The sequence below is a fragment of the Eretmochelys imbricata genome, chromosome 20, assembly GCF_965152235.1.
Source record: "Eretmochelys imbricata isolate rEreImb1 chromosome 20, rEreImb1.hap1, whole genome shotgun sequence".
NCBI lineage: Eukaryota > Metazoa > Chordata > Testudines > Cheloniidae > Eretmochelys > Eretmochelys imbricata.
Window position 1 is genome coordinate 13190752 of NC_135591.1, and position 23811 is coordinate 13214562.

At 60.2% G+C, this 23811-nt stretch overlaps 1 protein-coding gene across 1 annotated transcript in view; it reads left to right on the forward strand.

Moving 5' to 3' along the window:
• Nucleotides 1–7423: 7423 nt before the first annotated feature.
• ITGA5 (integrin subunit alpha 5) overlaps nucleotides 7424–23811 on the forward strand; it is a 48877-nt gene continuing 32489 nt past the window's right edge. Inside the window, exons 1-3 of the mRNA XM_077838272.1 lie at nucleotides 7424–7578; nucleotides 19972–20040; nucleotides 22828–22961. Coding sequence (XP_077694398.1) covers nucleotides 7424–7578; nucleotides 19972–20040; nucleotides 22828–22961 — 358 coding nt within the window. The remainder of the gene's footprint in view (nucleotides 7579–19971; nucleotides 20041–22827; nucleotides 22962–23811) is intronic.

Genomic DNA, 23811 nt, shown 5'->3' on the forward strand with positions numbered 1-23811 from the left:
CTGGAGTCTGCACCCCTGAGCCTTTCCCTGTGCCCCAACCCCCTGCCCCACCCCTGATCCCCACCCTCTCAGCCTCTGAACCCCTCGGTCCCAGCCCAGAGCAACCTCCTATACCCCAAACTCCTTATCCCCAGCCCCACCGCAGAGCCTGCACCCCCAGCTGGAGCCCCCTCCCTCCCCCCCCTGCACCCCACTACCCCACCCCAGCCCAGAGCCCCCTCCCACACCCTGAACTCATTTCTGGCCCTACCCCAGGAAGGGGCAGGATGTAGTCGCTGGCATGTAACTGTGGTGGGGGCTAGGCTCAGATCCCACTCCTGGGGGAGACATGGTGGAGGCCTTGTCCCCCCAGCAGGCAGGGGCGAGGACTGATGTCCCCTCCCCACTACTGCACTGCTTGCGGAGAGCAGGGGTCCGAGCCTGCTCTGCCTGGGTGGCACCAGGACCCTGTAGGCTCAGCTGGGCAACACAAACTCCCCAACACACAGCCTGGGCGGCTCTGGGGCTGCCCGGCCAGGAACCCCCAGCCTGGAGGGGGTGGCCTACTTGCCACAGCCAGGGCCCTGGCAGGAAAGAGGGGGAGCCCTGGTCTGGGGATGGCAGTGAGTCCTGGGTGCTGTGTATGGGCCCGGCTGCACCCCCATTTCTGGCTGCACCCCCAGCCTGAGCCCTTACCCCCTCCCATGCCCCAACCCCAATTTTGTGAGCGTTCAAGGCCTCCCATACAATTTCTATTCCCAGATGTGGCCCTCAAGCCAAAATGTTTGCCCACCCCTTCTTCTAGACTGAGCCAGGGCAATAAATCCAGGTCCATATAAGGCCCTTGCTGCCCAAGGAACCCCCAGGCCTGCTGGGACCAGAGCACGGAAGAGCCACTGCCAGTTGCTAATGATTAAGCCCAAAGAATGCATCCCTCCTGTTGGGGGGCCCCAAAGTCCCCCCCGAGCTTCCCATGCTCTGAGCTCACATCCCCACCCCCACCCCCACCCCGTTGTCCTGGCTCCCAGTCCTCTCCCCCCCCACCCCCCCGCTCTAGCCCTGCTGAGCTGTGGTGTGGCTTGTGGGGGTGGTGCTGGGGACTCTAGCATGGTCCCAGTGAACTAAGTGCCAGGCGCCCAGCCCCCTTTGATCTCCCCTCCTGGCCCCCTGAGCCGTGTGGCTGTGGAAGGCTGAGCTGCCTCCTTGCTCCCTCAATGGGGCTTTGTTGAGGGCCCCCCCGTCACCCTGAGCAGTATTGATCGACCTGCCACTTTGCCAAGCCCTGCACCCCCCGCCACTGCCTGGGCACCGCTCCCACCCACCCAGGCTGCCGAGCACCCTCAGCGCAGCCCTGCAGCATGGCGAGGGGCTTTGGCCCCAAGGGCAGTGAGCAAGGCCCCGTCTAGTGCCCTGGACGCAGAGTGCAGCCCCAACATGCTCCCCCGCACACCCTCCCTGCAGTACAGCACCCCGTACTGAGCCTCACCCCACTCCCTCCAGCACAGTGCCCCCTAACACCGTGCTGGGGAATTGAGGTCAGCACTGACTGAGAGGGGAGAGCGCCCCCTACTGAGCCGCCATCCGCTCCCTGCAGCCCAGCGCCCCCTGCTGAGCCCCCACCAACTCCCTGAAGCGCAGCACCCCCTGCTGAGCCCCCACCAACTCCCTGAAGCGCAGCACCCCCTACGGATCCCCACTTCTCTCCCCACAGCACAGCGCCCCCTGCTGAGCCCACTCCCTGCAGCATAGCACCCCCTGCTGAGCCCCCACCAGCTCACTCCAGAACAGCACCCCTAGCACTGCGTGGGGGCTGGCCCTATCTGCCGCTACTGGAGGGCGGTGTGAGGTTCACCTGGGCTATTTTGGTTCCATGAAGTCATGGGGCCGCGGCTGCTGCTGCTCTCTGGCACAGAGCGTTCCCTGCTCTGCAGCCCGGGCTCCCCCTTCCCGCCCCCAGATGTGTGCACAGAGCCCATTGCATCAGTGTCCCAGGAATGCAGCCAGCGGTGAGTAATTCCCCCAGTACCCCTCGCCCTCCGCAGCTGTGTGTCAGTGCCCCGAGGTCGCCAGGGGTCGCTGGCCCAGACATCCTCCCACAGCCAGGCCCGGTGGGGAGGGCGGTGCATGGGTTGCTCCCATGTGAGGAAGATGGGGGCAGGGGCTGGCTGTGGTCTGCCCCTTTCACCCCACTGTTTCCTCAGGAAGAAAAAACAAGTGGGTGAGTCTCCCTGGCTGGGCCATCTGGAGCAGGACAGGGGCAGTTTTATTTATTGTAGGGTCTTTTCCCCTGGCCCCCCAGGGAGCTGAGCCCTGCCCAATTCTGGGCTTTGCCCTGAGTCCAAGTCCTTATTACCCACAGAACCGGGCTGAGACTGGCCACGTGTCCCTGAGCGGGCACCTGCTGCCATAGCAACCCCCAGTAACACCCCAGCACAGGGGAGCCCAGGCAGTGGGTCCCCCCCCAGCCCTTTTAACCCCTTGTGCACCAGCCCCACGGCCCTGCTTTGACTTCATTGTGCTGCGTGCCATGTGCCATGACTAGCACCCTGTAGACCTGAGCTCCCTGGGGCGTTGGCAAGGCTGGGGTGGGACCCCTAAGACGTGGCAGTCTGAGTCATTTCTAGCTGTGAAATAGTGACGGCACCAACACACACACACACAGACACACACAGGCCACTCCCCACACACACTTTCACATCCTCTTGCTCACCATTGCTGGTTGCTGAGGGATACATGTGCAAACAGAGACTCAGTTTCCTGCTGTGCCCATGGCACTGCCCTCCCATAACCCATGGGTGCCACAGCCTGCCCGCCTCCCGCATGGCGCCAGCTGACTGGGCTGCCAGTCGAAGTAGGCTGTTGGGGAGCAAGGCAGATAGAAGGGAATCAGCATCTTCACCCAATGGCGAAACACAGACAGATAGAGTGACGGATGGACTGGGTGGGGTCTGTCCCTCCTGATGGGGACCCTGGCCTGGAGGTTTCTTTCTGCTCCAGCGCTCACCCGCCAAGTTGGTGCTGCTGCCCGGCGGGCTCCATGCCACCCTGATGCTGGATTGATTTTCACTGGCAGACACTGCAGGGGGAACCTCTTGGGCCCCTTGACACAGCACAGCCCCTCCAAGGGATTCCCAGCCCTCCGCTCCCTGCTGGGCTGCGTATCCCCTGGAACCAGCCCCTGCTCAGACAGACAGATGGACACTCATCTCCCTTGGCCCAGAGTAATGCAGAGCAACTTCCTAGGTAGGGGTGGGAGGAGACCCGCTTGTCTGTGTCAGCCCTGGTCAGTCTGGGGGTGGAGGGGAAGGTGGGATGGACAGGACGCAGACACGATGAAAGGATGAGCTGGGGGAGGAGAGGGGCAGCTGGCAGTGAGATGGAGGGATGGACGCAACGCCAGAGGGGTGAGGGATGAATGAAGCGAGGGGAGCCCTGAGGCAAGGATGGGGGCAGTGGCTTTTTGAGGTGGCTTTGCCCCCAATTCTCGGTGAGCTGGTTCCTTCCCCTCCCCCTGGGGCAGCTGCAGCATGGGGTGAATGGGGGGGAGGTGAATGGGGGAAGGGGTACAGACCCCTCCCAATTGAATTGCTTTTCTAGTTCAATCCTCCCTCCCCCAAACAGGGGCCATCCCAAAGAGGATCCAGCTGTGACAGGAAAAGCCCTGCAGCTGGCAGCCTGCCCTGCAACTAAGCGCCCCATGACCCTCCGCCACCTGAGAGCCCCCTGTTGCCCCTCCCTTCCACCACCTGAGAGCCCTATGCCCATCCCCCCACTTGAGCCCCCTCCCCCACCTGAGAGCCCACTGCCACCCCTCCCCCTTCCTGCCACTGCCCCCTCCCTGTTTGCCCTGCTGTCTGTGCTACAGGTTGGATGTGCCCCAATAAACTGGGCCAAGAGGCTGATTCTGCTGCCAGGGGGTTCAAAACCTCATCAGCTGTCCCCTGCTTGTGGTGAGGGCCCTAAATTCTGCAGGGATCCCTGTGCCAGGCTCAGGCAGTGCCCCAACACGTCCCCCCACATAGGTGCTGGAACTAGGGGTCCTGGCTTGAAGTGGTTTCCATCCTATACAGGATTTACAGTTTGGTTCAATAGCTCTCAGCTCCCACAATGTACAAATTGTTCCAGCTCCCCTGTCCCCCCATCCATTACATCCCCCTGGCTGCCCCCTGGCTATTTATGATGCAGTGGGGATGTCATGCCCCTGTGTTGGCTAAGTGCATGAAACTGGCTGGGGAAGGAGGGCTTAGGAGGAGAAACAGATGGGCATGAGGCGGGGAGGGGACAGTACAGCCCCACCCCATTGTCGACCTGGAGACTCTCATTGCACTGCCCTTCCCCTCCCCATGCCCACCAGACCACTCCCCAGAGGAGTCTGGGACTTGGCCTCTGCCCCAGCCACCTTCCCACCTGGGGTGTGGCACTGACTAGCCCCACCTTCCTAGCCCATAGTGCAGTGAATGCCCCCTGCCTGTCACTGCCAGACTGTTTTCATGGCACCTCCCTTGGTGCAGCTTGCCAAAGGGGCTGACAGCCTGGTTTGTTAGTGTAGGGTCACATGTGTGCACTGGGGCCCTGCGTGCTGGGTTGTTATTGTAGGGTTGCCTGTGGGGATTGGGGCCCTGCGTGCTGGGCTGTTATTGTAGGGTTGCCTGTGGGGATTGGGGCCCTGCGTGCTGGGCTGTTATTGTAGGGTTGCCTGTGGGGATTGGGGCCCTGCGTGCTGGGCTGTTATTGTAGGGTTGCCTGTGGGGATTGGGGCCCTGCGTGCTGGGCTGTTATTGTAGGGTTGCCTGTGGGGATTGGGGCCCTGCGTGCTGGGCTGTTATTGTAGGGTTGCCTGTGGGGATTGGGGCCCTGCGTGCTGGGCTGTTATTGTAGGGTTGCCTGTGGGGATTGGGGCCCTGCGTGCTGGGTTGTTATTGTAGGGTTGCCTGTGGGGATTGGGGCCCTGCGTGCTGGGTTGTTATTGTAGGGTTGCCTGTGGGGATTGGGGCCCTGTGTGCTGGGCTGTTATTGTGGGGTTGCCTGTGGGGATTGGGGCCCTGCGTGCTGGGCTGTTATTGTAGGGTTGCCTGTGGGGATTGGGGCCCTGCGTGCTGGGCTGTTATTGTAGGGTTGCCTGTGGGGATTGGGGCCCTGCGTGCTGGGCTGTTATTGTAGGGTTGCCTGTGGGGACTGGAGGTGTCAGGCTGGGTTCCTGTGCCATTTCCCTTCTCCTTCTAACTCAGAACCGACTAGATTCCCCTGGAGTTTCCCTGCACCCGACATCACCTCTGTGCTGTGAGTGGAGACACTCCAGCCCACTGGCTGTTCTGGGGGAGCCCAGAGGTGGGGCTCACCCGCCAGCCAGGAAGTCATGGGGAAATGACTTCTAGCACAAGATTTCTGGCACTTCCTGTTTCCGAGGGGCCAGGAAATAGCACAAAAGCAGCTTTGCTGCAGCCATGGCTCAGCCCTGCTGCCTCTGGCTCCCTGGCTTGGTGGGATTTTGGGGAGCTCTGGGAAAGCCTGGGGTGCCTGCTCTGGGTTGTGGGTGCAAGTCAGAGCAGCTTCTAGTAGCCCGAGTTTGGGCCCATTTTTCACCCAGCCAGCTCCCCGATCCCTCCCAGGCTCCTTTCCCTCCATACCCCCTGGGATGGGCTGTCCTGCAGTAGGGGCTCACACTGGTCATCATGGGTCCCTGGAGAAGGTGCTCCCTGCCCTTCAGCCCCAGGAGAGCTCTTCAGGCTCCTGCCTTTGCTCCCTGTTCATGGGAACCAAGTGAGGCCAGGACAGACTGCAGCTGCTGAATTAATCTGGACTGAGCTGGCACGAACAACCCTACAATAACACACCAGTGTGCGTACAAGTGACCCTGTGATAACACACCCATCTGTACAAAAACAACCCTGCAGTAACACACCTGTGCCTGCACAAGTAACCCAACAATAACACAGCAGGAACTGACTCTTGGGTTCTTGTCCCAGTTATGGGAGAGGTGTGGGGTCCAGCAGTGAGGGCAGAACACCAGGACTCCTGGGTTCCGTTCCCAGCTTCTATGTGCTGAGAATTCAAGCAATCACTGACATTAACTTTTGCGTGTCTCCCCCTTTGTTCTCTTCCCTGTTTCACACCCTCCCTCCCTGGCTGTGAGGGCTAATTGCTGTTTGTGCCAGCTGTGGAGCCTCAGGGGGGCAGGGGCTGGAGGGCTGGGCTGGGCTCCCTGCCCCACACTGACTCAGGCTGGGTGGAGTGGGATGTCAGTGGAAAGCTAGTGGGGTGGTGGAGGCCTGGCGAGCGCTAGCCTCAGGGCGTTTCTCACCCTGGCCTCCTGTACTGGGATACTATGGGAGATTTCCAAGGCTTTTGCCTAAGCAAATGTTTTGCACATTGCAGGGTCACCTCTTTCCATGAACTCAGCCGGGCTGGAGCCGCTGGGATGTGCCCCCCCAGTGGCCATTCCAGGGGGCTGGCAAGTGGAGAGGCCAGTGGGTGCGGAGCCAAGAGATCTGGTCTCTACCCTGCCTCTGGTACGTGTAGGGGAGGGTGTGTATGTGACCCCCATGCTGCAGCAGTCTCTGGGCACTGCCCCAAACCCACTGGGGGCAGATCCTTAGCCCCATGCTACAGCTGGGAACTGAGGCCCAGAGAGATGCAATGGCCCGCCCAGCGCACACAGGAGGCTGTTGTTTGCAGTGTTGTTGTAGTGGGCTGGTCCCAGGATCCGAGAGACAAGGTGGGGCACGGAATAGCTTTTGTTGGACTCACTTCTGCTGAGGCCAGAGGCCAGCCTTTGAGCTACCCAGGGCTCTTCCTCAGGTCCCAAGGAGGCTGTGGCAAAGCTGAGAATCGAGCCCCGCTCTCCTGAGGCCCAGCCCTCTCAGGGCCTCAGTTTCCAAGTCTGTGACATAGGATAATGACCCCAGAGGAGCCATCAGGGATAGAATCAAAGTGCTTTTCCTCCTCTCTGCCTTCTGCCAGCCTCTTCCTGCCTTCTGCAAAGGGCCTTTGCAGGGAATAGCCCTGGGAGGGGCCCCGCTAGCTGCAGAACCACCCCCAGACATACTTCCTTGGGGCGCGGGGATCAGGATCTTGCTCACTTGGGGGGGGGCTGCTGCTCCCCAAAAGTGTGAGCTCCCCCTTTTGCTACTTGCACTTGCATAGAAGCTCCCTATGGTTGAACTCAAGAGCGCAAAGCCGGACCCTTCCCGGCCCATCGCTGGGGTCCCGGGCTTGCCCCGGCCCGGCCGGTGCCAGCGGTGTCGTGTTCTCCAAAACCGCCCCATCTCCGCGCAGCGAGATCCACCCCGCAGGCAGGGGGTGGGCGCAGCCGCGGCTGGTGACTCCTCCCTTTGGCGGGGTGGAAACACCCTGCGGGCGCTTCCAGGAGGGGTCTCGGAGCCCTGCTCCCGCAAGGTCCTGCCTGCGCGTCGGGAGCGGGGCAGCCAGCGCGCCGGGCTCCGCCATGCCACCCCCCGGGACCCTGCTGCCGCTGCTGCTGCTCGCCCTGCAGCCCGCCCGCGCCTTCAACCTGGACGTAGCCGAGCCGGCGCTGTTCCGCGGAGCCCCGGGCAGCCTCTTCGGCTTCGCCGTGGATTTCTACCTCCCGGAGCCTCAGAGGTGGGTGAGCGAGCGGCGGGGCCGGGGCCGGGGCCGCTCCCCCGCGGGCTTCTGGAGTCTTGGCACCTTGTTGAAGAACAAATTGTATCAAAGGGTCGGGGGGGGGGTGGTTCACGGCCCCTTGCTAGCCCGGGGCCAGGGGAGTGGGGGGGGTTCATGGCCCCCTGTGGGCGGGGAATATGTGGGGGGGGGTTCACGGCCCCCTGTTACCCCCGGGGGAGGAGGCGTGTGCTCCTAGCCCAGCGCTGACTTCCCGGGCTCTGCCCCCAGTCCCCCCGGCGGGGCCCCGCCTCTTTCCGCCGGTCTGGGCACGCGGCTCCGGCACCGTGCCGCGTCCCGTCCGGTCCCGGCTCGCTCCTCGGAGCCCCGGCCGCGGCGCTCTGGTTCTGCCGGGCCCCGTCCCCCGGAGCCCCCCGCCCGCATTCCTCGCGCTCCCGGGCCCACGCCTGTTCGTGGGATCCCCGCACGGGGTGGACGCGCGTGGGGAGCCGGGGCCGGGTGGGCGGGCGACGCTGCAGCCCGAGCCCCGCGCTCCGGTGGGACCCCCCCCCCGCGGCCCCGCACAGAACAGGCTGGGAACGGAGCGTTTCCTGTAATCGGAGCCGGGGATCGGCTCCTTCCCTTGTAACTCGGAGCAGGCGGAATTCCAGCGCTGGAGGCGCTTTCTCCTGGCGGCGCAGGGACCGGTGGGGGCATTCCCTGGGAGAGGGCAGCTGGGCGGGACGCTGCGGGGCTGGGGAGGTTATTCCTGCCCCCCCCCCCCGCCAGGGGGCAGCCCCGAGTGGGGCACAGGAACTGCGAACACTGGGGGGCGGCAGGAGTCCCTGGCGAGCTACTAACACGGAGCGATGGGGAGGCTGGAGGTGGCGTCTCCCGGACCAGGGCTGAACCGCCCTTGCATTTCCCCATCCCCCTCCTGAACTGGCCCGTGGCCCACGCCCACCAGGATGGGGGCGAATCTGCCTCCCCCGAGGTCCTGCTGGGTTGGGTGCAGAGGAAGCAACCAAGGGTGGAAGGTGCCAGGGATCGGGACCCTCATGCCAGTGAACGTGGCAGGGTTGAGGGCAGGACTCCTCCAGAGCTCAGGCAACTCCGGTTCATGGTGCTGTGTAATCAGGGGCGGGGGAGTGGGTGACACTGGGTGTCTTGACACGGAGCCCAGTGTTCCCAGGCTCAGGGTGTTAGGGTTTGTCTACACAGGCGCTTTACAGGTGCTGCAACTGTCTTGCTCAGGGGTGTGAAAAAACACCCCCCTGAGCGCTGCAAGTTTCAACGCTGTTAAATGCCAGTGTAGAGAGCGCCCCAGTGCTGGGAGCTATGCCCCTCGTGGAGGTGGTTTTCTCAGAGCTCTCTCCCAGCGCTGTGCTGTGACTACGCACGTTCAAGCGCTCATTGCCAGTGTAGACAAGACCTTAGTCGGTTCTGACTAGAACCCAGTAGTCCTGGCTCCCAGCCCCGCCACTCAAACCAGTAGACCTGTCTTGGGTTCTATCCTTGTCTCTGGAGAAGGAGTCCTGCCTCACAGCTCGGCTGCTTGAACCCCAAGACCCCACTCCCCTCCCAGAACTGGGGATAGAACCCAGGAGTCCTGATTCTGAACTCCCCTCGGTCCCCTAGGGACACAGAATTCCCAGATGCTGCTCCTGGGAATGCCACTTATCAAAGCCCCTCTCTTCCCTGCCCTGGCAGCGCTGGGTGGGTGTGGGGCCTGGTGGCTCTGATCCAGTGGGGAGGGTGGAGTTGGGGAGAGCTGTGTCCCGTGGCCTGTGGCAGGCAGCCAGCTCAGTGAGCTTTCTCGTGGAGATGCCCCTCATGAGTGTGCTCTGTTCCATTCACGGTCCCTATTTGCTCCCAGCACCAGTCAGGCTGAGCTTGTTAAAGCCCCAGCCCTTGGATGTGCCAAGAGGCAGCTGAGGGGGTAAAGCCCAACCAAGAGGCAGCTGTTACCATTGATCCTATTGGCCTAACCACCCTGTTCCTCTTCTCCCCCCACCCCCATATCTATTGGCCAGGAAAGTGCCTCCAACCCCTGGTATCACTGGGCTGATTGGCCTGAGGGTCTGCCATGTCCAGCCCTGTGGGCTCATCCCCTGCAACGGGGGGTTGGGGGTGTAAGAGCCACTTCCCCTCTACTGGGTTGTTAACCCTTTCAGCTGCCAAGCAGACTGCTTAGAACCCACAGTGCGATTACTGTGGCATGTTGGGACACAAGGTGCAGACCTCAGGGTGCTGTCGGGGTGAGTAGCAGTCTAGCCCCCATTGTCTTCAGTCAAAATCCCAGCTGGCAGGTTTGCTGGCTATTGTGCTCTACCCCAGAGGTGGCTGCGTTAGAATGGTGCTGGGTGGGTCCCTTTTGGGGGGAAAGTGTTTATAGACCTGTTGGGCCATGTCCCAGCATTCTGCGATGTGAGAGCAGCCCCCGATGTGACCTGAAACTGCAGGCTGCTCTGCACCTAACTCCCTGTTTGCTCAGGGGGTCAGAGAGAGAGGGCCCAACCCAACACCCCAGCTTCGAAACAGCCAACACTCAGGGGCTAAAACCACACCCATCTCTGATCATTCCCAGATGTTTATGCTTGGCTCCTTAGGAGCACGTGGTCTGGTAGCTAAAAGAGGAGTGGACTGGGAGTCAGGACTCCTGGGTTTGTTTCTGGGTCTGGGGGGAGTGGGGTCTAGTGGGTAGGTTAGAGCAGGGGGCCTGGGAGTGGGGTCTAGTGCAGGGGTAGGCAAACTTTTTGGCCTGAGGGCCACATCAGGGTATAGAAATTGTATGGCGCGGCATGAATACTCATGGTTCCCAGCCAATGGGATCTGCGGGGGCAGCACTTGGGGCAGGGGCAGTGTGTAGAGCCCTCTGGCTGCCCCTACACATAGGAGCTGGAGGGGGGACATGCCCTGCTTCTGGGAGCCACGCAGAGCCATGACACACGCGGAGCAAGGCAAGCCCCCAACCACGCTCCCCGGCAAGAGCTCGAGAGCCAGATTAAAACATCTGAAGGGCTGGATGCAGCCCCCAGGCTGTAGTTTGCCCACCCCTGGTCTAGTGGGTTAGAGCAGGGGGCTGGAATCAGGATGCCTGGGTTTGGGTTTGGGTTCTGGCTCGGGGGAGTGGGATCTAGTGGGTAGGTTAGAGCAGGGGGCCTGGGAGTCAGGATGCCAGGGTTCTGTCCCCAGCTCAGCTCCTAACTCACTGTGTAAATCATTCTTCTGGGCATCTGTTTTCCTCCTCTGTGCAGTGGGGTTATTGGTACTGACTGAGATAGGGGGATAGCTGATTGTGAGGCTGTATTCCACCTCCTGGGTGATGCGCTTTGCGTGGCGAGCGGGTTCACACTGTCATCCTGAGGTCTGGTTTGTGGATTCCAGGGTTCTGTGTTTTATTTGGATGGGTCTCATATCCGGTGCCGCCAGTTCTCCACCCCCTTCACACGCAGTGCCACTGATTTCCCAACCCCCTTGCAGCCAAATCAGTGCATCCTGTAATGAAATGTCACTGATTGCCTTTCCTCGCTCAACATGTCATCTCTCTCTTGGCCTGGACGTCCTGGTCCCTCATGCAGCGCAGATCTGGGCACCACCTGATACAGGGAAGGCAAAACTTTCACCTGGCTTGCTATTTTCCCCTCCTCCTGTTGAAGGGGCTAGCACAGGCTGCCCATGGAACTGGGTCTGGGGCTGGAAGCGATTGGCACTGGGATGCTCTGTCCAGGGCTCTGGTTTCCAGAGAGGGGGACGTCTCTGGTAGCATTTCTGCTTCACAGCCCTGGGTAATTATCCCACTTTATAGAAGAGGACACTGAATCACAGAGCTGGGAAGTGACTCGCTCAGGGTTACACAGCAAGGCAGTGGCAGAGCTGGGAATAGAACCCAGGAGTCCTGACTCCCAGTCCCGCCCTGCTCTAACTGCAGAGCTCGCTGCAGAAAGCAGCAACGAGCTCTGTGAGGCCCCAGCAGCTCTGCCGGGGGAGGGTCTCTGCATGGGGACCCCAGGAAGAGGCCTTGTCGGGCTTGGCTTCAGCAGACGTTAGTGCTCTTGACGGCAAGGAACAGATTTCACAAGGTTGGTCTGCTGGATTGGGTGTGGGGCTGGGAGGCAGAACTCCAGGGTTCTATCCCCTGCTCTGCCAATGACCTCCTGTGTGACCCCCCCGTGCCTCAGTTTCCCCATCTATTTCAGGGGGATAATGGTACTCCCCAGTGCAGTGACATTGTGGCCTCCCAGCCTTGCTGTCCTTCCTGTGTTCCCTGGGGTGGTGGCAGCAAGCTATGCACCCTGCCCCCTTGGAATGGGGGGCATCAGCTGGCTATGCCGGGGGATCTAGCCCACAGCTCCCTGCTACAGTAAGGGGCTGCCCACTTAGCACAGCCCTGGGCACCAAAGGGTTAAATACACAACAGGAGCCATTAGCTTATTGCCCAAGAGCTCTGCCTGGCCATGGGCCAGTCCATGCCAGTCAGATTTCATAATCCATGTGACCATCCAGCCTGACCGGCACAGCACAGGCCTCAGGACTGCGCTGGGCTAGCTCCTGCTTGAGCTTGTCCAAAGGAGTTAAAATGGCCAGGGATGGAGAATCCACCACAACCCTCAGTAAACTGTTCTGATAGTTAACGCCCCTCCCTGTTACCCATTCACATCTTATTGCCAGTCTGAGCTGATCTGGCTTCAGCGGCCAGCCACTGGCGTGGGTTAGACTTTCTCTGCTGGGCTGCAGAGCCCATTGTCATAGGGACTGTCAGCCCTGAACCTTCTCTTTGCTTAACTCATTACATTGAGCTCCCAGAGCCTCTTCCTATTGGGCCCCAGAGGTGCACCAGAAAGGGGCCCTTGTCCAGGCTCCCGGGGTGGGGGAGGTGGCAGGGTCTGGGAACGCGCCAGACAGGCAAGGCGGGTGCAGGACCCAGCTGCAGGCTGGGTGGATGCTCTCCCTGATCTTCCAACCAAGAGCAGCCCAGAGCTCAGCTAATCTCTGCTCTGGTGTTCACACCCCTCCCGTGGGGGGAAGGGGAGGGCTTCCTGACTTACCATAGCCCCCAGCAGAGCCTATTCTGATCCTGACTCTTGCCTATGCTGTGAGTGATTCAGTGTCAAGTCCCTGCCATTCTCTGCCTCAGTTTCCCCTCCGAAGTAGGGCTGATAACCGTCACCCACCCCTTCCCTGATGGACTGGGGGATTCATGAGAGCTGGAAGATCACTGTGAACACAAGACTCACCAGACACCCTCAGAGCATCACAGCAACTGTGGTGCACACACCCCTCCTCTCAGCCCGTGGCGTGGGGCTATTACCCCGGCTTTCCCTCCTTGCTAGACTATTTATCAGTCTAGCAGGCCTCTCTGCCTCTTCCACTGCTCCAGGTCTTGCTGCCTATTAACTCATTCACACCCGGGCCCGGACCCCGTCCCCAGCAGCATGGGGGAAGTATCTACACAAAGCTGGGAGAAAGCAGCCAGAGAATGCTTCATGAGTGGCGGGGCCGAGGCCGGGTCTGCTCCCCGCTGGGCTTCGGAGTCCTGGCACCTTGCTGAAGAACAAATTTTATCAGTCCTCAGGGGTGCCAGCAGCTCAGCAGAGGGTGGGAAGCCCCAGAGGGCAAATGACCAGCCAAGCCCCAGGCTGAGGGTCTAGATCCCATGTGGAGCAGCTTAGGGCAGCTGGGCCGTGGGAATAGTGTGTTGGGTAATGGGACCCCAAACAGCGCCCACCCTGACCCCAGAGCAAATCCTACACACTCACCTGCCCCCTGGAACACCGGGAGGTTTGTGACCCCAGAGAGCTCCTCTGTGACGTCTCCCTGAGCAGTTTGACACCCCCCACCCCAGACCTTCCAGGGAGCTGAGTTTCCCAGGGACTGAGGCAGCATCGGGAGCTGGTGTTGGCTCATTCAGCCTCAGGGTTGTGGCTGCCAGGTCCTGCCCCCACCCCTTGGGGTGGGCTCCTGACCCGTGATCGCTGGGCTTTGCTGCGTGGAGCAGGCTGTCACGTCTAGGGATGGGCCTCCTGATTCCCATGGCATGCGGGGATGGAAAGAGCTGACCAGGATGCAGCCATCAGGGCCTTGCCTGGATTTAGGAAAAGTCTGGTTTGCAGTGTTCGGGTATGCCCATGTGTGCCGCCGCCTGGCACGGCACCGCTCACCCTGACTCCGGCCTAGGCTGGGATTCTCCCTTAGTCCAGGTCTCGGGACTGGGGCTTTCGGAGCAGCGGGATCCTGGTTCTCTCCCTGCTGCCCTCAGGAATTGCTGAGCGGCCAGGACTACCCATGGCATGGCTCCCCTGTGCAATCCCTTTCCTGTCTGTCTCTCCCTTTTCCCGTCTCTGCGCACTCTGGCTGGCAGCAGAAGCCGCGCAGTGAGTCAGGCTGTTCCCGGAGCCCTGGCTCCCAGCCGGCCCAAACCACGGAGCAGGAGCAATGTGTGAGTGAGTGCTGCTTTCCCAGGAGAATCCCAGCCCGGATGCCGCACAGCCTCTGCCCTGAATCAGCTGACCCAGTCCCCAGCTGGGACCTTGTGGGTTAGCAGCTGAGTGTAACCCCCACCCTTCTTCCAGGGGGGCTGGCAGGCAGCCGACCGGCTCTCCCCATCTCCAGGGGCCAGCAGGTAAACTCCCTCTGTCCGGAGGCACACTGTGCTGGGGAGGAGCAGGCTGCCATCGGCTGGGCACCATGCAGGGCAGCAAGGCATGCTGGGAATGATGCCAGAGTATATGAAGCTGCCTGCGAGAGAGCAGAGAGGCCCGCACTGGCTATGGGGGCTCTGTGTCCATGGAGTGAGACGGGGGCTCTCCAGCCAGGAGCTGAGGGGCTGGCAGTAGGACTTGGAGCAGTGGAAGAGGCAGAGAGGCCAGCTGGACAGGACTGATAAATAGTCTAGCAAGGAAGGGAAGCTGGGGTAGTAGCCCCAACCCTCGGGGAGCCGCCTGACAGCAGGGGTGTGTGTGCAGTTGCTTTGATGCTCTGAGGGTGTCTGGTGTGTCTTGTGTTCACAGTGATCTTCCAGCTCTCAGGAATCCCCCAGCCCATCAGGGAAGGGGAGGGTGAAGGTTATCAGCCCTACTTCGGAAGGGAAACTGAGGCAGAGAGTGGTAGGGACTTGCCCATGCTGTGAGTGATTCAGTGACAAGAGTCAGGATCAGAACACAGGAGTCCTAACGCCCACCCCCACCATCCTGCACTAATCCACCAGACCTCTCTGTCTTCCCCACAAATGGGAGATCAGCCCCAAAGCAGAACCACGGTTCTGGTCCTGGATCACCTTTAAGCTGGGATCTCAGTCTCCGTGACGGGCACCTCCCAGGGTGCTGGGTCTGGTTGGGCTGGGGATCCCCATGTTTCAGCATGATCAGAGCCGGGTTCTGGCTGGTTCCATTCCAGGAAGCTTTAGTCTGGATCCTGGGCTTTGGGGCAGCCCTGAGCCCCTAGAGAGCCCCACGGTGAGGACATGACACTTGTTAGCTGGGGGCATGAGCTGGCGGGCAGAGAAAAGTGGGCCTCAGTAAGAGTCCAGATGGGGGGTGTAACATCCCCCACCCCACAAGCTGCAGCACGGGAGCCCAGCCTGGTGCCCATGGGCTGGCTGTAGGGTCCAGGCCCTGGAACTCTGCTCCCCAAACCCAAATGTGCTGCACAATCTGGGCCTGAGCCCCCGACCGCCTCCATCTGTGGGTGCTGGGGGGGAAGCTCTGTCTCTTGCCCCCATGGTTCCCGAGCCCCACAGTCCAGGGATCCTGCCTCTTGCCCCTTCCCACATCCCCAGTCTCTTGGGGCAGATTCCCCCCACCCCCTTGGCCTGCCCCTCTCCCACCAGCCCCTGGAGCGGGGTGGGAGAGCCAGCAGGAGCTTGGGCTGCCTTTGTTCTCCAGGCTAGCTCATTCCCAGGGGGTGGGGGAGGGGGCTCCAGGGAAAGAAACAACAGGTGCCCCCTCCCCCTTCAGAGACATGAGAGCTCAGTCGGGGCCTTTAATGGCCTAGACCCCCGGCCCCCCAGCTGTGCCCAGCCTCTGCTTTGCTGGAGCTCCCTGCCTTGGCCAGGCCTCCAAGGCCTTCCCCTCCTTCCCCAGCCAGGCAGGCTCAGCCCAGCTCCCTGGGCCGGGGGAGCTGGGGGGGCAGGCTCCCCAAACCCCTGCCTGGGCTGGGTTCCAGGGCCACTGCGCTGCCCGCAGCCACCCTGGGACAGCTGGGCTGAGGCCCTCGCAGACTGTGGGGCAGGAGGGAGCTGCATCCCCCAACACACTTCTAAAAAGGTTCTGGTGCCCTTGGGTCGCCCTCTGTAACTGCCCCAAAGCCACTGCTGGGGGCCCCTGGCTGCTCTTTGGGGGGGTTTTATTCCGAGGGGGGGCGGGTCTCTGTCCAGGTCCAATTCCCTCCGGGACCTGCAGAGCTGGGTGGGGCTGGTGCCTGGCCTGGACTTGTGGCATCCTGGACTAGTTTGGCTGCACCAGACACCAGCTGAATTGCCATTGCCTTTAGAGCCCTTCCCCATCTAAGCCTGCCCCATCTGCGGGATCTGCTGGCTCACTGAGCCCTCGGCCCTGCCAGCCTGCTTTGTACTCCAGGGCGCAGCCAGTTCTTGCAGACCTTTCCAGGGGAGGCCCACGCCGCACTCTCACTCCCACAGATGCAGTGTGGGGTCTCCTTGGGCTGCTTCATTTGGCCTGAGACTCTCTAGCTGCCCATTGTGTGCGGAAAGCCCAGGAGCTGCGTGTCCGTTTCCTTTCAGTATAATTATTACATAGCACCCAAGGGTCCCAAAGCACAAACCAGCTGTGAATTCAGTCACACAGTCACCTGCTAGAGGCTAGTAGAGGTGGGGCCAGCTCATGGGGCAGAAACTGAGGTGCAGTGAGGTGCCCAAGGCTATGGAGAGTCTCTGTCAGTCAGGGCTAGAACCCAGGAGTCCTGGCTCCTAGACCCCACTGCTCCAACCTACTAGACCCACCCTCCAGAGCCAGGGCTAGAACCGAGGAGTCCTGACTTCATCTCCTTCTGTAACAGTAGCCCCCACTCTCACCATGTCTCAGGTCTTGCCCAATCAGATTCTCCCTTGTGAAGTGCCCTCCCTTACTCCAGGGCTGTGGCCATTAGTGAGGGAGGAGCCTGGTGCCCTGCAAGGGCTGGATGGCACCTCTCCGCCCTGCCCCTCCACCCCATGGGGCGCCCTCCGGCTCCACAGGGATTGACCCGACACTCTCCGCTGTAGACAGAAGCTTGTTGCTTTTAACCCCCTTTTCTGTGCCCTTTGTGGGGGAGGGGGAAATAGTTTGCGGAGGGGCCCTCGCCAGCAGGAAGTCAGTTGCCTTTTACAGACCAAACCATTTACCCCAGGAATTGGTGCTGGCCCTTCCTGGCTGGTAGAGTTCCCCTGGGATTAGACAAGTGGCTGCCGCTGCTCTGTGCCTGGACCCCCAGCCCCTGCTCCACTGAGGTGCTGACTGCCCACTGCAAGGCCAGCCCTGTTTGTGTGGTGACAGGCCCAGAGCCCCCAGCACTGGGGCTTTCGCGGCCAGTATGGACCCAGCCAAGCTGGACCTGCTTTCCCCTGGTGCTTGTCTGAGGGGAGCGCCCAGCAGCCCCAACTGAGATCGGGGCCCCTTCGTGCCAGATTCTGCATGGACAGACACAATCGCTGCCCCAGACAGTTCACAGTCTACAGAGACAACGAGTAGGGTGGAGACAGGAAGCAGGGTTCTCCTGCATTACTGACGGAAGCCAAGGCCCAGGTTGTGACGTGCCCAAGGTCACAAAGGGAGACCAGGCATTGAACCCCTGTCTCCTCATCCCCTGACCCACCAGCGATGGCTCAGCTCCTTCCACCCACACCTGAGCCCTTGGGGAGCTGGTGCTGGGTGGGATGTGCTGCTGGGTGATGTTGAGGGTTGCCTGGCATCTCCTGCTGTGCTGGGCACAGTGTTCTCCATCTGGCCTGATGGCACGAGTGTCAGGGGGCAGGTATTGCCCCAAGGGGTCCCGCACCTTCTCGGTATGAGTTCATATGGGGAGGCTGTAATGGATCTCTGGGGTACAACCTGGAACTGTGGAACTGCTGTACCCCCTTAACACTCCTGCCTGAACTGTTCTCACACTACTATGCCAGTGACTGTGCAAGCTCATTAATTCATTTGCCACTCTGACACAGGGTAGTGGGTGTGCCGCAGCCCTTGTTAACCTGAGCTGAGATTCCACAAGCACATCAACCAAAATTACACTGTTTTAGGTAAAATATAAAACAGCTTTATTAACTACAGAGAGACAGGCTTGAATTGACTATAAGTAGCAGGCATTGAGATCAAAGTTGGTTACCTAAGAAATAAATAATTGGTTAGTCTCTAAGGTGCCACAAGTCCTCCTTTTCGTTTTGCGAATACAGACTAACACGGCTGCTACTCTGAAACCTGTCATTATGAAAGGCACTGAATTTAGTTGTATGGAGTGGAAATCTATCAACTTCATGAATTTTAATTTGTTAGTCTCTCAGGTGCCACAAGTACTCCTTTTCTTTTTAAGAAATAAAAGTAGAAACACAGTCTAAACCAGGGGTGGGGAACCTCCGGCCCACGAGCCAGATCCAGCCCCCTGCTTAATTTCATTCGGCCCACGGCAAGTATCTGCGCCATGGGCTGGAAGCCCCGAGCCTCGGTGCCCCACATGGGGCTGTAGCGAGCAGCGGCTTGCCCTGCTGTGGGGGAAGCGAGGGTGCCAGGCTGGTCGGGTTGGCTGCCCCTGCAGCTGCTAAGCACAGGGGTGATCAAGAAAGTTCAGAGTCTGCATGCGCTTACCTCCGCCTGCAGGCGCTGCCCCTGCAGCTCCCATTGGCCGGGACCCGGAGCAGGGGCAGTGCCTGCGGGCGTTGTCCGCACACACAGTACAGAGCCACATGGTCACATCATGGGCTGCTTCCAAGAGCAGCAGGGGGCCAAGGCACGGGGGGAGCCTGCCTTAGCCCTGGCACCGACGAGGAGCCACCTGAGGTAAGCAGCGCCCCACCGGAACCTGCAACCCAACCCCCTGCCCAAGTCCTGAGCCCCCTCCCAGAGCCTGCACCCCCGCCCCAACCCCCTGCCCCAGCCCTGAGCCTGCTCCTGCACTCCAAACCCCTCGGCTCCAGCCCGGAGCCCCCTCCTGCACCCTGAACCCCTCATTTCTGGTCCCACCCCAGAGCCTAGGAGAAGCCCCGAGCCTCCCCCCCTCACCCAGGGCTGTGTGTGGCCTGTAACCGATTTTTTATGTGAGTCAGTGGCTCCCAATAGAAAAAAGGTTCCCCACCCCTGGTCTAAATTCTAACTTTAACAGACTAAGCAAGATCTGAACGAAGCAGTCTCTCACCCTAAGAGATGTTACAGCAGCTGACAGTTCTCAGTACACAGGCTGGATTCCCTTCCCAGCCGGGGACCAGTCTCCTCAGTTCAAAGTCTTTGTCTTCCAGATGCTGAGATGGGGGAGGAGAGAGGCCAAGTGATGATGTCACTGTCCCTCTTTTAAACTTTCCTCCCGCTGCTAGGAAGATCCTTGCTGTGGTGTGGCTTAACCCTCACTGGGCATGTGCCCTCTCTGAGGAGTCTCCGGGCTGGCAATTGGGAGAGTGGTTTCCCCTTATCGGGCCACTGACACGTCTGGCTGGTGCTGATGTAAATCTGTCTCACTAGGTGCTCCTTTGTTGCCACTGAAAGGCCGGCTGTGGGCGTTCCCAACCTCTCAACTTATTTCAGCAACATACCCATAGCAAAACCTCAGAACTTCCTAGGATGAAAGATCTGATGGGAAATGGTGAGGGGGAAAGGTGTTTAAAGTTTTGAACAAATGTTTGACCTGGTTGCTCAGGCGCGTTTCCTAAGCGTATGTAAAGATGTCTGTGGGACCACAATGTGAAAACTGGGGATGAGATGGTGTCTAGCTGATGCCTTTGAGCAGACCCAGGCATCTCTTGAGACTAAACCACAGGAACAGGATGTTTACAAGTATCTTCGGTGCTACTGTTAAACCTCATGATAAAAAATGTGGTGTTCGTGTTAACCCTGATGTCAAACCCTAGGAAAAGGGTGCAATATGCATGATTTTGGGGGAAAGCTCTTGCACATGCTAGGAGTGGTAAATAAGAACTCACCCTGTGTTAAGAGGCCATATGGTAATGCTGCTTCTCAGCTAATACCTGCAAGCAGGCTTGAAGCTTGTCACAGCAGAGAAACCATAATAAACCTGGTCTGCTGTATGGAAGGGGAAACTGAGGTACATCACCTTATCGCAGGCAGTGGGGATACGCAGTTGGGTGTTTGCAAATATCTTTGTCATACCACCCCATCTGTTTAAACTGGCTGGTTTGTTCAATACCTCTTGTGTCTTCCAGCTTCTTCCTGAACCTTAACATGTGTTCAGTTACTGGTTTTTCTTTTTCTTCAGTATTCCCTTCGCTATGGGTTCTCAAGCCAATCGTACCTTTGGGGATTTGGTACTGCAGGGTCTAGTGAGGTGAGGATGTAAGGCATTCTGCATATTGGCTGGCCCTGTGCGGAGATGTCTCCCAACCCCAGGACTGTACATATGCAAGAAATCCATCTCCACTCTTGGCCTTACCCTGTGTTCCTCACTCCCAGCCCTGAGACCTTCCTTGCCCCTTTTCCTTACAGGGTTGTGATCTGTGCTTTCTGGGTTACAAGTTTGTACTCTTTGGTCAGATGCACCTTTATGCAGCAGCTCTCCCTCAGCTGCTTTTTGTGTCTTACGAGCCCAGAGGAAAACCCACCCCGTCAGCCAGCCGGGTCCTTTGCATGCTCACAGACAACCACCACCTGGAAACTTCCTGGACTCAACTTCTTGACTGTTACAGGCGTGGGAGCTGCATCTTGACTTAAAGAGGCACAGTTACTTTCCACACGCATGTCAGGACTGGGGTCCAGGAAGACTGGGGCATGGATTGGGGTACCCTCCGTCACCCCCTTCTCTGTCCCCAAGAAGTTAGCTGTGTGACTGCTCCCCTCCGTAAAGTCAGTTACACAGTTCCCTCTCTGGACCTGAGTTACAGGCTGCGTGCACAGATGCTGAATCAGCCCCTCTGTCCTGGCCATCCTCTCCCAACTGACCAGTGAGGAGACAGTCATGTGCTCCCACTATTCCTTCCCCGTTTTCCTTTTCTGGGTCCAACAGGCTATTAATGCTAAATGGATCTAGACTTTGTAAACGATACCTCCCAAGGCAGACTTTGTACCAGACACATCACAGTCATATCACCATGTGGAATATGGAGGTCCAGGGTGCTGCTTTGAGGTACAGTGTGTCACTGAGGCTGGTTCTGCACTGTGCTGGGCAGGGCCTGAGCTGGCCCTTCAGACTGATGGGACTGGGGGATAACCTGGGCCTGAGTGGGGAGGATACTGGCCACCCCCTACAGAAGATAGAGGGTCCAGCCATGGGGAGCGAGGTCACCTCTGTACCTGCAGGCAGTGCTGCCCAGCCAGTGTAGTTTGGGGAGCGCTTGGCTTAGAGGTGGCCTTGCAGAGAGTGTTTGGGTGGGGAGGAGCTGAGCACATGGCATTGGTGCAAAGACCCATCCCCAGGAGTCGGAGGTGCCTGATCCAGATGTGGAAGTGAGGTGGGAAAGGCCTGGCATGTCCCTGCGAGTCGGGAATAGTGGCCGCACCGGGGGACGGAAGTCTTCTGTTGAATGTGAGGGCCTTGGCCTGGGACTCCAGGGAACCAGGCTCTTTTGGGGTTTCTGGGGCAGGGATTCCAGCACCTTGGTCCCAGCTGCAGCCTGGGGACCTAAGTGGTGGGGACCGGCAGCCAGTCGCTGTCCCAACGAAGGCAGTGGTTGGGGCAAGTTCTGGGGGTAGTGACCTGCCCCCCTCCCTCACAGTGGCCTGCGGGCTGGGGTTGGTTTCAGCTCTGTCCCAGGCCTGGCTGGGCCCTGGTCGGTGAATCGCAGCCACGCAGCTGCTCTGTGCACCCCTGGATGCCCACAACAAGGGCCCATTGTCCCAGGCGCTGACAAGGGTCTACTACAGACCCTGCAGCTGAGCACAGGGGCCCCACGGGGAGGGTGTGTGCAAAGGGCAATAGAACTGGGGAAAGGGGGGTCATGAGGAGCAGGTTTGGGGGGCATGAGGAGTGGGTTTGAGGCCTCAGATGGCACTAGGGGGAGCTCTGCTGCAGGGAGTAGGCTGGGGCACTCTATAAGTGATGCACCCCTCACAGTCAGTGCTGGCCCCAGCGCAATGGCTAGGGGATGCTGTGCTGTATATTTTCCCCCTGTTGAAGCAGAGGTCAGGCCTGGGAAATCCCGGCGTCTTCTCACAAGAGCCCTTCCCCACTCCCCCTCCAGCCACCTGGTCATTGCAGTGGTTCAGCCCTGTTTCAAAGCAGGAGTCCTGGCCCCTGTTGATGCTGCCGTCCCCCAGTGGACCCGCTTCCCCAGACCCCAGCGGGTACCTGTGCTGGTCTGGTGTCTCGTCCCACCCCCACTCCAACTGTTCTCTGCCCTCTCTTAAGAGCAAGTCCCTTTTTAAATAGCTCTGGTCCTTCTGCTCTCTGGCCCTGTCCCCTCCTGGCCTTATTGGGAACAGGCAGCCAGTGTTCGCCCGAGACCGTGGCTGGTTGTTTCCTTCCTGCTGGCTTTTCCTTAATGAACGAACCCCGTCACTTTCCCATGGGAGTGTGCCAAGGACCAGCGCCCACAGCAATGCTCGGTCACTGCAGCTCTGATGCCCCCCTAGTGCTGGGGCCAGGGAGCTGGTGCCGTAGCTGTGCGGAAGGGCCCCCTTGGAGCTGATACACTAGGGCTGGTGGGGCAGGGCGGTATCGGTCTCCTGGGGGGAAGATGGGTGTGCGGATGGCATCCCAGGGGAGGGGCAAGCCTCCTGGATGGCACATTGACCCTGCAGTGAGTCTGTAGCCGGTGCTCAGCGAGGCAGCCTCAGGCCTTGGGGGAGCAGGGGAAGAGATGGGGCATCCCCCAGCTTGGTTAAGCTAATTCCTGCAGTGACTCCAGGGGGTTCACAGTGGGGATACCGGGGGCAGGGGGTCTCAGGCCTGCAGACAGCGACCTCACCTGCAGAGCAATTACCAGCGCTCCGCAGACAGCTCCCACAGTCCCTTGTACCAGCCATGCCCATGGAGCATGCGGGGGGTGCTGCAGCAGTGGCTCATGGCCTGTCTGCAGGGAGCCTGGGAACTGGGAAGGGACCCTGGGGTGGCCGGGGGAGAGGGGCCCAGCCCAGCTGCTGTTTCTGACTCACGGCCCTTTCCTCCTCTCTTTCCCAGCAGTATCAGCATCCTCGTTGGAGCTCCCAAGGCCAACACAAGCCAGCTCAACGTCACACAGGGCGGGGCTGTCTACTACTGTCCCTGGCACCAGGGCAACAGCAGCTGCACCCCGATTGAATTTGACCAGACAGGTAAAGGGCACAACTGCCTCGTGGGGGGGAGGGGCCAGTGGGTTCAATCCAGCACCCTGGGAGGGGGTGCGGGGGCGGGTGTCAGATGTGCTCCTCCCCTTGGGCAGCTTCCTGTCAAACAGAACTGATGGACATCAGCAGAGCTGGCTGTGGGGGAGCCCAGGGCTGGGTGAGCAGGGGCCTGCGGGTCGGGATTGAGGGGCACTGGCAGAGCTGGCTGTGGGGGAGCCCAGGGCTGGGCTAGCAGGGGGCTGTGGGTCGGGATTGAGGGGCACCGGCAGAGCTGGGGGCTGGAGCCCAGGGCTGGGATTGTGTGGGCTGTGGGTCAGGATTGAGATTCTCTATTGTCCATGAGATGAGCTATGTAGGGGTGACACCCTGAGGCCCTAGGAAGGGTCGGGGGATCACATGGGGCTGGGGCATGGAGAATTCCCCTCCCCCTTGGGGTTTGTGCCCTTCTGACTCCTGCAGAAGGTGCCCTGTCCCCTAGGTCAGCCCCCTCTGGGTTCGGCAGCTGCCACATGAGGCTCCCCAGCCCGGGCTCGTCTCCTCCCTCCCCAGCCAGGCGGTTTCTGTTGTTATCCAGCCCCGCAGCGGTGCTGAGGAGGATCAGGACCCGTTGTGCTGGGTGCCCTGGCCTGCCTGCACGACGGGAGCTGAGGGGTGGTTCTTGCTCTCGGTCACCTCCGTGTGGGGCCAGGAGCCGGCCTGCAAGCCACTACTGCGGCCGGAGCTGACCCGGGACTGAGCCCCCGTAACCCTCACGGACCTGTCAGAGATTTTCTGTCTTGGAGAAACCTGAGCTGGGGGGAACCTGCTACCATCTCCCCGCCCCCTCTACTGGCTGGGC